We start from the raw sequence: 14,727 nt of genomic DNA, 5'->3' as shown, positions 1-14,727 counted from the left end.
CAGGCTCCCAGCTCCATGGGGAGTCTGCTTCTCCCTCTGACTTTTTCCTTGCTCATGTTCTCTCTCACTGTCTCTCTCTTAAATAAATAAATAAAATCTTAAAAAAAAAAAATCCTTGAGGAGAACACAGGCAGCAATCTCTTCGACCTCAGCCGCAGCAACTTCTTCCTAGGAACATCGCCAAAGGCAAGGGAAGCAAGGGCAAAAATAAACTACTGGGTCTTCATCAAGATCAAAAGCTTTTGCACAGCAAAGGAAACAGTTAATAAAACCAAAAGAAAACTGAGAGAATGGGAGAAGATATTTGCAAATGACATATCAGATAAAGGGCTAGTATGCAAAATCTATAAAGAACTTATCAAACTCAACACCCAAAGAACAAATAATCCAATCAAGAAATGGGCAGAGGACATGAACAGACATTTCTGCAAAGAAGACATCCAGATGGTCAACAGACATATGAAAAAATGCTCCACATCACTTAGCATCAGGGAAATAAAAATCAAAACCACAATGAGATACCACCTCACACCAGTCAGAATGGATAAAATTAACAAGTCAGGGAATGACAGATGCTGGTGAGGATGCAGAGTAAGGGGAATCCTCCTACACTGTTGGTGAGAATGCAAGCTGGTACAGCCACTCTGGGAAACAGTATGGAGGTTCCTCAAAAAGTTGAAAATAGAGCTAGCAATCGCACTACTGGGTATTTACCCTAAAGATACAAAGGTAGTGATCCAAAGGGGGCACGTGCACCCAAATGTTTATAGAAGCAATGTCCACAACAGTCAAACAATGGAAAGAACTTAGATGTCCATCAACAGATGAATAGATAAAGAAGATGTGATGTACTACACACACACACACACACACACACACACACACACACACACACACTGGAATACTATGCAGCCATCAAAAGAAATGAAATCTTGCCATTTGTGGCAATGTGGCTGGAACTAGAAGGTATTATGCTTAGCGAAGTAAGTCAGTCAGAGAAAGACAATTATCATATAATCTCTTTGATATGAGGAAATTGAGAGGCAACATGGGGGTTTGGGGGGTAGGAAAAGAATAAATGAAACAAGATGGGATCGGGAGGGAGTCAAACCATAAGAGACTCTTAATCTCACAAAACAAACTTAGGGTTGCTGGGGAGGGGTGGGTAGGGAAAGAGTGGTTGGGTTATGGACATTGGGGAGGGTATGTGCTATGGTTAGTGCTGTGAAGTATATAAACCTGGCAATTCAGACCTGTACCCCTGGGGCCAATAATACATTATATGTTAATTAAAAAATTTTAAAAAAAAGCCAGACTGAAAATAGGACATCTTGTATGATACAATTTATATGAAATTCAAGAATTAAAAGACAAATCTATAATGATAAGACGTCAGAAGCAAGATTACCTTTGGCTGGGGGATACAAATTAGGAATGACACAAGGGAATCTTCTGGGTGCTTAAAATATTCCATAAACTGGGGCTCCTGGGTGGGTAGTCAGTTGGGCGTCCTACTCTTGGTTTTGGTTTTGGCTCAGGTTGTAATCTCATGGTGGTGGGACTAAGCCCCAAGTTAGGCTCCACACTCAGTATAAGTCTGCTTAAGACTCTCTTTATGTCTCCCTCTGCCCCTCCCTCCTCAAATAAATCTTTAAAAATATAACATATTCTATATCTTAACCTTTGTGGTATTTTATGGGTGTGCGCATGTGTTAAAAATTCACTGAGCTGTGTATGTTAAGATTTATACTTTAGTGGCAATCTTACACAGCAATAAAATGTCCAAAAAAAAAAAAAAAAGCCAATACACAGCGAAATCAGGGCCCTTTGGTGGGGAGGGTCCTTGAGAACGAAGCACACAACTCTTATGTGAGATGAGTCAGACCAATAAGGAATGACAAATGATGTCTTCCTTTCCTATTACAAAATTCTCAAAACAGCAGAGATATCTACAAAATGTCATTTTAGTTGTCAGAAAAGGGCCTCCTCTGTTAGAAGGAAAAATGAGGTCTCAGAAATAGGCATAAACAAATTAAGTGTCCATACAAAGCACACAACCCTGTGAGTGTGGTACAGTACACAGAATCAGGCATCAGTTTTATTTCCAATTTGCAATGACCAGCTCTGATCATGCAATACTTGTTTTCTTCTGATTATTAGAAAAAGAGAGAACCTCTGGATAAAGACCAAAGGAATGTAGTAGTATCACAATCTTCTTCCCCCAATACCTAACAAAATAAACAAAATATATATGTCTGTGGTGATAGCAGGGACAGTCTGAGAAATGCAAAACAGATGATTAAGATTCTGATTTGTGTGGCAGAACTGCTAACTAATCCATACCTTTACCCACCAGGAAGAGTAGTAAGAATAAATAAAATTAATAAGTAAATTAATGGAATAAAAGTCATAAAGTGAGAAAATAAAACAGAAAATGCTAACTAATGCTAACTAATTTACAGCCTTTTATCCCCCATGTTGTTTGAGAACTTTGGTCTATAGCCTGAGGAGATTAGGGTAAACAGGGACAGAATTAGTTAAAGGTTGGCCTTGTTGAGTTTAGCTCAAGAGAGTTAACAGTATTCATGTATGTATTATGGCCCACTCCCATTACTCCAGTATATATCATATTTTCAGGAGCTGTGCTTTTTCCCCTAGCACAGCTGAGACCTGGAAGATCGTAAGCACTCCTGACCTTTTCTGTCTCTGCCAAAGGGCCTGGAGCAGAAGGTAGTATTTTTCATTCTTAAGGAAAAATTTTTTCTTGACTTTTTGCAGGGATGGTTACTTACAATTATGATTTACTTTGCTGCAAATTAGTTAAAAATAGAGAGAAAGAGAGTGTGAGATTTAAGCCAGACACAGGAGTTGATCCCACCACCATGAGATCATGACTTGAGCCGAAATCAAGAGTTGGAAACTTAGCCCACTGAGCCACCCAGGTGCCCAGAGAGAGAACCAGTTTTTAATTAAAGGAATACTGTGGAAACAAATCACTTGGACTTTAAAAAAAAATTTGTTCATTTAAGCTCTTGAGAATAATTTCTTTCGGGGCACCTGGGTGGCTCAGTGGGTTAAGCTTCTGCCTTTGGCTCAGGTCATGATCCCAGGGTCCTGGGATTGAGCCCTACATCAGGCTCTCTGCTCAGCAGGGAGCCTGCTTCCCCACCCCCTTTCTCTCTGCCTGCCTCTCTCCTTTTGATCTCTCTGTCAAATAAGTAAATAAATAAAACCTTTAAAAAAATAATTTCTTTCTTGGTAAGAAAAATCAAAGATACAGGAAACGAGGCAAAAAATCATCTCCCTTAATCTAAGTGACATAAACTCTTAGATTAAGGGCGAAATATGACTCTAACAAATAGAAGAATTCCTAAGACAACTGACATAAAGCACTGAATAAATATAAGATATGCAACATAATGACTTGACTTACATAAATTACAAATTGATTACCACGATAAATTTAGCTACATTCATCACCTGATATAATTACCAAAACTGAGAGAGAGAGAACCAAAACGTTCTTTTCCTTGTGATAAAAGCTTTCGGATATACTCACAGCAAATTTCAAATATATCATATAGCAGTGTTAACTATAGTCATGTTGTATGCTATATCCTCAGTACTCATTTATACTATAACTGGAAGTCTGTACCTCCTGACCACCTTCAACCAGTTCCGTCACTGATAACCACAAATCTGATTTCTTTATTTTTTAAAAGATTTACTTATTGGGCGCCTGGGTAGCTCAGTGGGTTAAAGCCGCTGCCTTCAGCTTAGGTTATGATCTCAGGGTCCTGGGATCGAGGCCCATGTCGGGCTATCGTCTCAGCAGGGAGCCTGCTTCCACCTCTCTGCCTACTTGTGACTTTTCTCTCTGTCAAATAAATAAATAAATAAAATCTTTTAAAAAATAATAAAAATAAAAAGATTTACTTGTTTATTTGAGAGAGAAAGAAAGAGAGCATGCACATGGGAGGAGAGGGAGAGGGAAAGAATCCCAAGCAAACTCCCTGCCAAGCATGGAGCCCAGCACAGGGCTTGAAATCACGATCCCAAGATTGTGAGTCAAGTCGAAACCAAGAGTCAGATGCTCAATCAACTAAGGCACCCAGGCTCCCCCTGATTTCTTTCTATAACTGACATTTCCTGCTACAAGTCATTTTAACACCCCCCCCCCAAAATGTAAAGTTTGTCAAGAACTATGAAATACTGTTTATTTACAGGAAATGACAGTTCATATATCAGGTGATGAATGTAGCTAAATTTATCATGGTAATCAATTTGTAATTTATGTAAGTCAAGTCATTATGCTGCATATCTTAAATTTATTCAGTGCTTTATGTCAGTTGTCTTAGGAATTCTGCCATTTGTTAGAGTCATATTTCGCTCTTAATCTAAGAGTTTATGTCACTTAGATTAAGGGAGATGATTTTTTGCCTCGTTTCCTGTATCTTTGATTTTTCTTACCATTTGTTCTAGCTCACCTCAGATATAATTAATTTCTCCACAATACACAATGCCATTAAGACAAGTTCTGACAAAGAAAATGGGTGACTCAATGTTTTTATACACAGCCATTCTGCTATTTGAGTATTTAAGGCAACAAACATTCTCAAAAATGAAAGAATCCAAGAAACACAGAATCCAAAGCCCTCCTTAAACAAAAACACCTAACAGTGAAATAAGTAAAAATTAGTAGTAACTATTGTATCCAACTAAATATAGGACTAAAGCTAAACAATGGGGAATGACAGGGTATAAGGATGGGAAGATGGCTCTGCATCAGCTGGAAAATAATATAAGCAACAAAATTCAGGAGGTAGTGGGTAGAGGAGAAGTTTAAGACAGACAATCACCTAATCTTTCAAGCAGGGAATCAATTCAAACCATTAAACAATGATTCAGTTTCTCAATAATATTATCTTTGACCTTAGATCTTTTTAGGACCTCTGACCATGAAGAGCAATATCTAAGATTTAGTAGTTCTCAGTTTTACTTCTGTTTCATTTTTAAAATGTTTCATTCAAATAAAATTAAAGTAATAGTCAACTATTATGACTCAAAATTTACATATTAGATATATTTCACACACTCAACTATTATATAATTTTTATGATTTCATGTTAGTTTTATTTTCTAATAAATTCAGATAAAAATTAGTTAAATATTTTAGTCACAAAGATGTTCAGTATAATCTTATCCTTAAAAAATTCACACTATTTTCTAGCCATCCATTCAGTCTTTCACTAACTATACAGAAAAAATTATCTACAATGTTAATCAAATAATAATAACAACTACTTATTTCTGGGTTTTTTAAAAAAAGATTTTATTTATTTGATAGAAAGAGAGCACAAGCAGGGGGGAGCAGCAGGCAGATAGAGAAGCAGGGAACTTCTCAGCAGGGAGCCAGTGCGAGGCTTGATCCCAGGATCCCAGGATCATGACCTGAACCAAAGACAGACACTTAACCAAGTGAGCCACCCAGTGCCCCATTCTGAGGGGCTTAGATTTGGGGTAATTTATTGCTTTATTCTACTTTTCTGGTATTACTTGGATTTTAAATGGGCATGTATTACACTTAAAAGCTTAATACAGCCATGATTTTTTTTGTTTTAATGAGAAAAACAACTGTTTGACCACTACAATCTTTCCCCAGAGTTCCCCAGCTAGAGTAAGTTTGCAATCAAAAAACTGTCTTTCAGTACAGAAAACAAAACAAAACACCTCAATGCAGAAGTGCTGCCATTATCCACAAGAACACAAAACCTCAATGGAGGTTTTCAAGCTTTGAGTTTTTTGTCTCTGGGCTCAGTAGTACCTAAATGAGTAGACTTTATCATCAACAGATGTAAGATATCTCCAAAAGAAGCCCCAACTCGTACCTTTACAACAGGATGTCCCCCAGTAGATGCTTTTACTGCTCCTCGACTACCTTCAGTTTCATAATGGGCTCGATGGTGAGTTTTAGGTTGCACTTCTATTTTCAGTTCACACTGTCCAAAATGAGTTGGTAAAGGCCAGTCTAGTGGAGGTAATGAAGATGTGCTATAAACAAAAAACACACAAAAAATGCATTTCACCACACTATTCTTGCCACGCAATTATTCAAATCACTTCTTTGCTAGCAACCAACAATTTATTTTTTCCTATGATCGCTGAAGCAGAGTAATGCAAAAGAAAACTTCACTTAATAAGTTATAACGTTAGATATGATGGATACTTAAGAAATAATTCTTGAACTGAAGAATAAAATCAATTTCATTTACTTTTTGGCTTCCTGCATTCTTTTTAAAAGGACAAATTCTAACATTCTATAAAACTATAACTGATTTTTCAACTATGTGTACATAATTACAAAAACAAAATAATGTATGATGTCAATCTATGTGTATATATATCAGTGTCTCTCTAAGGATCCAAAGATCCTTGGATCTCAGTACATAGGTCTCCCTCCCTGATGTGTACCTACAGAAGTTAGTCTATTCTATATGTTGTTTCCCCACTTTTTCCCTATTGCTCTTTTCCCTGTCTCACTGAAATACTGCTTACAGTCAGCAGTATACTGCAATGTGAGGTACAAATTTAAGTTCACTACACACCTGGCTGAAAAACTATAAGGCCTATCACTGCAGCACTCTAAACTTCAATTTTAGAGAAAATGTCACTTGATCAATAAGATAATTTAAACAGCTTAAAGGGATACAAATTCATTCAGACATATTAACACTGAAAATGTGGGATTTAAAAAAGAAATAACTTATATGTCTATTGGTCAAATATTAAAGGACCCAAAACTACAATGATTTATATTAAAAATATCTTTTTAATGACTGGTGAATTTGGACTGTTAAGGTCTCTTCTACCTCTGAAATGCTGTCATTCCCAACATTCATTTCTTTGAATGTCCCCAGCCCAGCTTTACTAACTACTGTGAAATACAAAGGTATGAACTTTTATTAGGCTGAAATTGAGTTTCAATTTCAACTTTTGGCTAGTTTCCATACTGTTTCACAGACTTAGCCAAACCCCTACAAAGATTAAGACAATTTTCAAAAGCAGCTTGTGTAATAGGCTAAAAGGTGTCTTCAATACCGTAATTCCACATTTTATTTTTCTAAAGATTTGGATCCAGAAATAAACCAATGAAAAAGCATTAAAAAAAAAGTAAACAAACCTAACTCCACCATCTGCATGATAAAAGTTCTTTTCTAATCAATTATAGACTGGATTGATTCTATAAAATAAAATAGGATTATGGTAACTGATCAGTTATTTGGAAAATAAAGTTGTTACACTATTCTCTACTCCAGGCCTTAGCTAGACTTAAGATTCAAAAATACATATATGTAAATACAATTACTATATATTATGTTATTTACACATATTGTAAAATTAATATGTAAAAAAAAAATATTTAGAAATGTGTAAGTTAGATTTTTGTTTATTTTTAATTATTTTAGCCTGGGTAGGGTTTTCAAATATAACACAAAATCCAAAAGCCATATGGCAGATGACAAATGAATACATGAAATATTAAAATTCCTCTACACTAATAAAAAATTCACTTATAAAATTAAAAGACAAAATTTAATTAAAATTAAAAGAAAAAAGCTTGCCATTATACAAATTTCACTGGTACATTAAGCTCTTAAAAATATAAGAAGCCTATTCGCAATTAGTTTTATTAGTAATTTAACTCATACTATAATCAACCTTTCACAAGAAGCTTTTTTAGATAAGAAAATTCTTTCTGGGGATTCTTAAATGTATTCTACTATTATTTACAATTCATTATCTACACGCTTTTAAAACGCTAAGTCTAGTCTATCTAAAAGCCCTTTGAAAAATCAATGGAAAATACATGCAGACTTCAATTAATTTGTCCAAAAGACACTGAAACAAAACAAAACAAAACAAAAACAAACCGGGGTGGGGTGGGGAATGGTCAAACCATTCCATACAGATAATGTAATCACATGCCACCAATAACCCATAAGCATGAAAAATGACCAGCAGCCATTTCCATCAACTCACCGAAATATTGGGGTATGGCCAGGCTTTGGTTTGTTCCAGGTAAAGGGTGAAGGAACTGAAAGAAATTGGTCACCAGATGAATCTTTCTTTAAAGGATACTGAGATCCAAGGCCATCATCTATTGAAGTCTCCCGGGATGGCGACAAATTCCCTTGGTCATCTGAACAGAGCTCTAATTTTCCTGGTAGTACAGTAGCTTGATCTTCAGAAGTCTTCCTTGTTTTCAGAGGGATATCAGTCTCTACACAGTACTGAAATGGAAAAAGTGCAGGGCCAAGGCCTGATCCACCCTGGACAGAGGCATTAAGCCAGGTATCTTCTGTTACACTTCCCCTGGGGGAGTGACCAGGAGAAGGAACAGGTGAGTGATGGGGTGAAAGGGACCCAGCATAACAAACCTCAGCACTCGAGTGCCGTCGTTTCCCACAGGGGGAAGTAGGCCTTGATGAGGGCCCTGAAGCTGGCCTAGGGCTCAGCCAATTCTCATCAGTGACACTTGATCTAGGAGAGTGGCAAGGAGATTGCCTGGGTGACAAGGAGTGTCCAAGTCCATATTGTTGATGCCAGGAATCTTCTCCAGGGCAGCCTCCGGGCGAGCCACCAGGAGAAGTCAGAGGGGATCCGAGAGTAAATCGGGCAGCAGCTTCATTCAACTCTGAATCCACATCATCATAAATGTGTGAAAGAGATTCACAAGAAGATGCATCTGAGAACCAGCTCCTAGAAGATATACTGCTGGCAGGACTAGGACTAAGGGAAGACTCCCGGTAGGATGGCTCAAGAGGAAGATAGAGATGATCTCTAGAAGGCCTTTCCAAATACTCCCTTTCTGGGTCATTTATATGTAGGTCATCTTCATGAGCATCTACTTCTTGATGACAGTTGGGAGAGATGGATGTAATCTGAATGCTTGGGCACTCAAAAGGTTTGGGACCACCTAATGGGCTGTATTTAGATTCAGGAATCTCACAAGTTCCTTCATAGCTTTTGTGACCTTGGAGCTGAAACGATGGTGACAAAACAGAAGAGTGAGACGGTAATCCATGATGTGGTAAGTTTAAAGTAGATGAGTTTAAAGTAGATGGAGGTGGATCTACATTAAAGATGTAAATGGATGCACAATCATCTGGCTCAAGATCTATGGGGGAAAGAAAAAAAAAAGAAAAGAAAAAAGAAAAAGAAATCAACAAAACAAGAAACTAGAAAATTTAGATGTATAAATTACTAGATGAGAAAGTAAATAATAATTTTGAGAGAAAAAAGTGGACATAAAATGTACATCATTAGCTCTACTAAAGAGTGATGTGTGTGTTTTGTTTATATTCAAATCCCTACTCTGCCAACACCACCGATGTGTGCTTTTAAAAAAATATTTTTTTTAACATAATCTCTACACCCAACATGGGACTTCAACTTACAACCCTGAGATCAAGAGTTGCATGCTCTACTGAATGAGTCAGGCGCCCCAACGTGGTTTTTAAAAAAATGTATTTGGTTATTTCTGCAGATATTATTTTATCACATATTTATTTATGTAAGTATATGTGTAATTTCCTCCTTATTTCCACATTTTCTAAAATGAAAATCGAAAAACATCTGAAAATAAATGCTTCTATAAAAGAAATAATCATATACGTAATTCTAAAAAACATTCATGAAATTATAAAATGATACAATCCTATCAATTCAGCCTCATCTGGGGTCTGCAAGTTAAAATGGACTAAGGGATAGAACATTTGAATAGTCTTTGGAATGTTTTTAGTTAATAAGTATACACACTAAGTTTATTAACAAAGACTGCAGACTCAACTCAGGAGACCCAGATTCTAGTCTACCTTTGCCATTAACTGTGAGCTCTTAGTCATATCATTTAACCTCTCCAAGGCCTCAGTTTCCATGTAGTAGTACCAGAACTTTATACATTAAAGAATTTTTTTTTTTTAATTTGAGAGAGAACACACACACATGCATGCATGAATAAGGGGAGAAGTAGAGGAGAATCTCTCGCAGATTCCCCACTTAGCACTGAGCCTGCAGGACTCAAGCCCAGGATCCTTCGATCATGACCTAAGCCGAAGTCAGATGCTTAACCAACTGAGCCACCCAGGCTCCCCAAGAAATTTTTATGGTTAACAACAGCAGCTTTCTCCTTCAACATCATACCATCAAGAATTCATATCTTTGGACATAGAAGACCAGGTTTATAAGAGCCAAATGATCCCACTGGATCCAATTTACCTCAACTAGAAAATAACTCATTACAGCTTTTAACCTATGATTGATTATTAAAGTAAACCTTGTAAGGGCAGAGCTTTTAAAATGCAACCCTTCCTGGATGGAATATTTACCCCTAAACAACAAGTCCTGCCAAATTACCTACTGAGAGTATTTGCAGCAAAAAGGGTATTTTGCAATTTTACTTTTAGAATGGAGTGATTATTATTCTTTTCACAGAGACAGAAGTTTGAAGCACTAGCACAAGGTGCTGGTTAACACCTTCACTTCCTCCAAAAAGAGATCACTGGGAAACCAAAGACAGAACTGTTCATAGATAGTAGACAGAAGCACAAACCTTTAGCCTCTTCTCAAAAGTACTCAAGGATATCACATTATTTCAGTACATTAGTACCCCTGGAAAATAACACATCTTTAGACTCCTAGTGCTGCTGCCATTAACCGGCATCCCATAATTTAACTATCTCCGTAAGTCCTAGATTTTTGAACTTTAAAGATGATCTGTGGTTGGTTACCACATTCAGAGTTTTTACATGTATTAAAACAAAAGAAAACAAAAAACCCTGTGTTTAATTAAACCCTGGCTCTGCCATTCCATAGCTGTACAAACTCGGCAGTTTTTCTAAGGCAGTTTTTTTCTTTAAAACCATGAAGAGGTGGGGCACCTGGGTGGCTCAGTGGGTTAAAGCCTCTGCCTTCGGCTCAGGTCATGATCTCAGGGTCCTGGGATCGAGCCCCTCGTCGGGCTCTCTGCTTAGCAGGGAGCCTGCTTCCTCCCTCTCTCTCTGCCTGCCTCTCTGCCTGCTTGTGATCTCTCTGTCAGATGAATAAACAAAATATTTTTTTAAAAAACCGTAAAGAGGTGATCAGGGTTATCAACTGATACACCCGTGGCAATTTCAGAACAAGCAACCTAATATAACAATTAATATTTAGCAAGAACTCACTACATGTTAATCACCTTGTCTTTCCCTTTTTAAAATTTAAGGTGGATATATCATACTTTTTTAAAATTCTGAAGTATTTCTTAATAAATTATAACACCCTATTTATTGTTTGTTTGTTTGTTTGACAGGCAGAGATCACAAGTAGGTGGAGAGGCAGGCAGAGAGAGAAGAGGAAGCAGGCTCCCTGCCACGCAGATTGATGTGGGGCTTGATCCCAGGACCCTGGGATCATGACCTGAGCCGAAGGTAGAGGCTTGAACCCACTGAGCCACCCAGGCACCCCTGTAACACCTTTTTAAGTACACCACTCACTCCACTCTCTCAGCTCCACTTACTGAATCAAGATAAGTAGGAAGATCAGAGCTCCAAAGAAGAAAATCCATATTTGACAGTGACAAAAGCTTTAAAAAATAAACTTTTGGTAAGCATAGCATAAGGCATTGTTTGTATACCCGAAACTAATGTAACATTGTGTGTCAACCATATTCAAAAATTAATTAACTGAACAACAATAATAAGAGGTTTGGGGAAGGGATGCCTGGGTGGCTCAGTTGGTTAAGCCGCTGCCTTCGGCTCAGGGCTCCTTGCTCAGCAGGGAGCCTGCTTCTCTCGCTGCCCTCTGCCTGCCTCTCTGCATGCTTGTGTGTACTCTCTCTCTCTCTCTCTCTGGCAAATAAATTTTAAAAAAAAAAGAGAGAGAGAGATTTGGGGAAAATCGTGAATCACTTGTAAGGGGTATTGGGTTTCTTTTTGACGTGACGGAAAAAAAAATTTTTTTTAAGATTTTATTTATTTATCAGAGAGAGTGGGGGAGAGAGCGAGCACAGGCAGACAGAATGGCAGGCAGAGGCAGAGGGAGAAGCAGGCTCCCTGCTGAGCAAGGAGCCTGATGTGGGACTCGATCCCAGGACCCTGGGATCATGACCTGAGCCGAAGGCAGCTGCTTATTAACCAACTGAGCCACCCAGGCGTCCCCGGAAAAAAATTTTTTTAAAGATTTTATTTATTTACTTGACAGAGAGAGTGAGAGAGAGGAGAGAGCACAAGCAGGGGGAGCAGCAGAGGCAGAGGGAGAAACACTCTCTCCACTGAGCAGAGAGCCCAACAAGGCGCTCTGGGATCATGATAAGCCAAAAGCAGACATTTAACTGACTGAATCACTGATGTGCCCTGGAGTAATGAAAATGTTCTAATACTGACTGTGGTGATGGTTACCCTACTCTGTAAATACACTAAAATCAATGAATGGTACACTTTAAATGTGTGAATTGTATGGTATGTGAATTATATCCCAATAAAGCAGTTATGAAAATATAAATCGAAAACATGTTATCTATATTTTATCACAATTAAAAACTTTTTAAAGTTAAAAAGTTGTTTCTTATCTAAGAAGATCATAAACAAATGCTATCACCTAACACTTGACTAATATTTAACATTTTCATGTATGTCTTTGTCTACATGGGTATTTTTTTTTACATAGCTGTGGATTAAAATATTTTGGAGATTTTTTTCCTAACCTTTCATTGAAGTACAAGATACATCACAGAAGTGCAGACATCCTATAGAGCTTGACAAATTGTCACAAAGAGACATACCTTGTAATGGTATCTTTAAAAAAAAAAAAAGATTTTATTTCTTTCTTTATTTATTTGAGAGAGAGACAGCATGAACAGGGGCCGGAGGGAGGGGCAGAGGGGGAGGGAGAAGCAGACTGCCCACTGAGCAGGGAGCCCAACATGGCAGGACACTGAGATCATGACCTAAGCTGAAGACAGACACTTAATTGACGGAGCCACTCATGTGTCCCTGTAAAAGCATCCTTTAAAAAAAACAAAACAAAACTCAAAAGCCCCCACTTTGGCTTGCTTCCAAGTCGTTACCCACCTCTTAAGAAAGAGTAATCATTATACCGACTTCTAATAGCCTAGATTTGTATAACAAACAACTTGACTTTCAGTGGTGTTTTTTTTTTTTAAGATTTTATTTATTTATTTGACAGAGAGAAATCACAAGTAGGCAGAGAGGCAGGCAGAGAGAGAGAGGAGGAAGCAGGCTCTCTGCCAAACAGAGAGCTCGATGTGGGGCTCAATCTCAGGACCCTAGGATCATGACCTGAGCCAAAGGCAGAGGCTCAACCCACTGAGCCACCCAGGCACCCCTTGATTTCCAATGTTTTTTATATTTTATTGAGGCTTATAAAAAGTTGCTAAGTAATTTTCAAGTCCATGTGTTAAAAGGTCAAGAGTCAATGATCATCGCTATTTCCTATCTGTTATTTTGATAAATAATATAGCACTGAACATCTCTATATACACAGCTTTTTCTCTTCTTTTGAATCCCTTTCCAAGAATAAATAAATACCTAAAGGTGGAGTTTCTAGATCACAGGGTACCCATTTTTAGCACATCTACTATGTACAGACATTTGTTTCAAAAGACTTGTTTTAATATGCATCATGTGAAGGACATGAGTATCAGTTTTACTTTAGTTTCTCCAACCAGGATGTTACTTTAATTTTAATGTAATTTAGGAGTAAAAATGGTTCTGTATGAAATATAATGTTTCCAGACTGCAAAAAACAAAATCCAATTAAATGTAGCTGAAGGGAGGGAAGGTATTTTCCAATGTTAACAAGAGGTCCAAAGATAGGGCAATTACAGAACTGGTTATTTCATCAGTTCAACAAGGTCACTGATACATCAATGTATTTCTATATTACCATTCCACTTGTGGGGTGCTAACTTTGTGTTGTGCACTTTCAACCACATATGTGTATTTTGTCCTAAACCAGAAGCAAAAAAAAAAAAACTTTTTTGAGGATTTTAATTTGTCAAACAGGGAGAGATAAAACGCGAGCACAAACAGGGGATGTGCTGAGGAAGGGGCCAGATGTGGACTCAATCCCTGGATCCTGGGATCATAACCTGAGCCCAAGACAGAAACAACCAACTGAGCCACCCAGGTATCCCTAAAAAAACATTTTTTGAGTAGCTGCTACAGAACAGACATGTTCTAGACACTGAAAACACAAGAGTAAACAAAGTTCCCATCCTCAAAGAGCTTCCTTGCCACCATGAAATAAAACGTCTTTAAAAATGGAGTCCAGGTGCGCCTGGGTGGCTCAGGTCCTGGGAATAAATTAAAAAAAAATATATATATATATATATATATTATATATATATATATATATAAATAAATGGAGCCAAGCGGCCAGCAGGGGGAGCTCTCACACCCTCCAAGTCTTCCTCAATTGCAGCCCAAACAGGAAGAGATGAACAAAGCAAGTGAACACCAGTTTACCACCCCAAGGAAGGGGAAGAGAAGTTTTTCTCCTCCCCCAGGCAACAGCTCAGCCAATGACAGTCTGTCACAACAGCCAAAGAAAAGCCTCTATACTTTGAGCTCCAGTTAACGTCAATGGGCTTTTTGATTAAAACAGCCCAACTCCCCCACTTTCCTCCATAAAAATCCTTTCCATTCCCTTTTCTCAGATTTGCCTATG

General features: G+C 37.7%; 1 protein-coding gene across 2 annotated transcripts in view; it reads right to left on the bottom strand.

Annotated features, from left to right (window-relative positions):
• NFATC3 (nuclear factor of activated T cells 3) overlaps positions 1-14,727 on the bottom strand; it is a 131,552-nt gene that overhangs the window by 77,806 nt on the left and 39,019 nt on the right. For both annotated transcript variants that reach the window (XM_059382018.1, XM_059382019.1), the window contains exons 2-3: positions 8,041-9,178; positions 5,889-6,051 (exon numbers count right to left, since the gene is read on the bottom strand). In XM_059382018.1, the coding sequence (XP_059238001.1) occupies positions 5,889-6,051; positions 8,041-9,178 (1,301 nt within the window). The remainder of the gene's footprint in view (positions 1-5,888; positions 6,052-8,040; positions 9,179-14,727) is intronic.

This window comes from Mustela nigripes, chromosome 17 (genome assembly GCF_022355385.1).
Source record: "Mustela nigripes isolate SB6536 chromosome 17, MUSNIG.SB6536, whole genome shotgun sequence".
Classification (NCBI taxonomy): domain Eukaryota; kingdom Metazoa; phylum Chordata; class Mammalia; order Carnivora; family Mustelidae; genus Mustela; species Mustela nigripes.
Note: the sequence above shows the minus strand (reverse complement) of the source record. Positions and strands in the feature narration are given on the sequence as shown.